The sequence below is a fragment of the Nothoprocta perdicaria genome, unplaced genomic scaffold (genome assembly GCF_003342845.1).
Source record: "Nothoprocta perdicaria isolate Ctin4 unplaced genomic scaffold, notPer1 scaffold_42, whole genome shotgun sequence".
NCBI classification, from domain to species: Eukaryota; Metazoa; Chordata; class Aves; order Tinamiformes; family Tinamidae; genus Nothoprocta; species Nothoprocta perdicaria.
The window spans coordinates 701,447-702,428 of NW_020455666.1; the positions used below are offsets into that span (position 1 = coordinate 701,447).

The 982-nt window shown below is 75.1% G+C and overlaps 1 protein-coding gene across 1 annotated transcript in view; it reads right to left on the minus strand.

The window, feature by feature from the left end:
- The window catches only part of PCBP4 (poly(rC) binding protein 4), a 3,074-nt gene extending 2,721 nt beyond the window's left edge, over positions 1-353 (minus strand). The window contains exon 1 of the mRNA XM_026046113.1: positions 320-353. Within this exon, the coding sequence (XP_025901898.1) occupies positions 320-353 (34 nt within the window). The remainder of the gene's footprint in view (positions 1-319) is intronic.
- Positions 354-982: the final 629 nt, after the last annotated feature.

The following is a 982-nucleotide window of genomic DNA, read 5'->3' on the forward strand; positions in this document are numbered from 1 at the left end:
TCCCGCGGGGCCGGCCCGGCGCCCACGCCAAGCGCCCCGCGAACAAAAGGCGCCGTGTTGGGGCCGGGCAGGGCGCGGGGCCGGGGGGGCGCGGGCGCTGTGGCAGGACTGGCCGCCGCTGCCACACGTTTTCCGTGGGGGCGAGCCCACCGCCCCCGTGCCCCCTGCACCCCGCTCGCTCCGGGGCGCTAGGAACTGGGAAAGGGGGGCCAGGATGCGGCTTCGCGGCACCTCCCCGGCACGCGGTTTGGGGAAGCGGCACTGGGGGGATGCAGCTCCCGGGAAGCCCCCCTGCCATGGGGATGGAGACAGGGGGTACCCCTGTTTAAGCCCCGTTCTGCAGTGCCCCCCATCCCTGGGCGGGGGGATCAGGAGGGGCCGAGCCCAGTGCAGCACATAGGGACACCTGGACGGTCCGGGCAGGCGGCGGGAACAAAAGATCCCGCTGGAGAGAGGAGGAAGAGGAGGAGGAGGAGGAGGAAGGGGGAGGTGGCAGCAAGTGGCCCCCTCACCCACCGCTACGCAACCCCCGCCAGCAGGGACCCCCCTGCCATCCCCAAGGCCCCCGGCACGGGGACAGSCCGGCGCGTCCCCGCGCTCGCGCCCGGCTCGGGTACCTGCGGAGCGCCCGGCGCCGCTCGCTCCGTGCCACCCGGGCGGTGGCGGCGGTGACAGGGCCGCGACAATGAAGCGCTCGGCAGGCGCGGGCCGGGCAGGGCGCCGCGGCCCCCGCCCCGGAGCGCCGGGGCCCCCCTCGCTCTGCCCCTGTGCCACATCCCTCCCTCCCGCCGGGATCCTATTACAGCGGATAAGAGGCCCTGGCAGGAACAATGCACCCTGGGAAAGGCCATCTGCCACCGCTGGGGACATTCCTGGCACCCCCGCGCCGCTTGGCCGCCCCGCTCCGGGGCTGCCTGGCTTTCCTGGACRCCGCTCAGCTGGCAGCGCGCGCCGGCTCAAGGACACGGCGCGGGCACCGGCT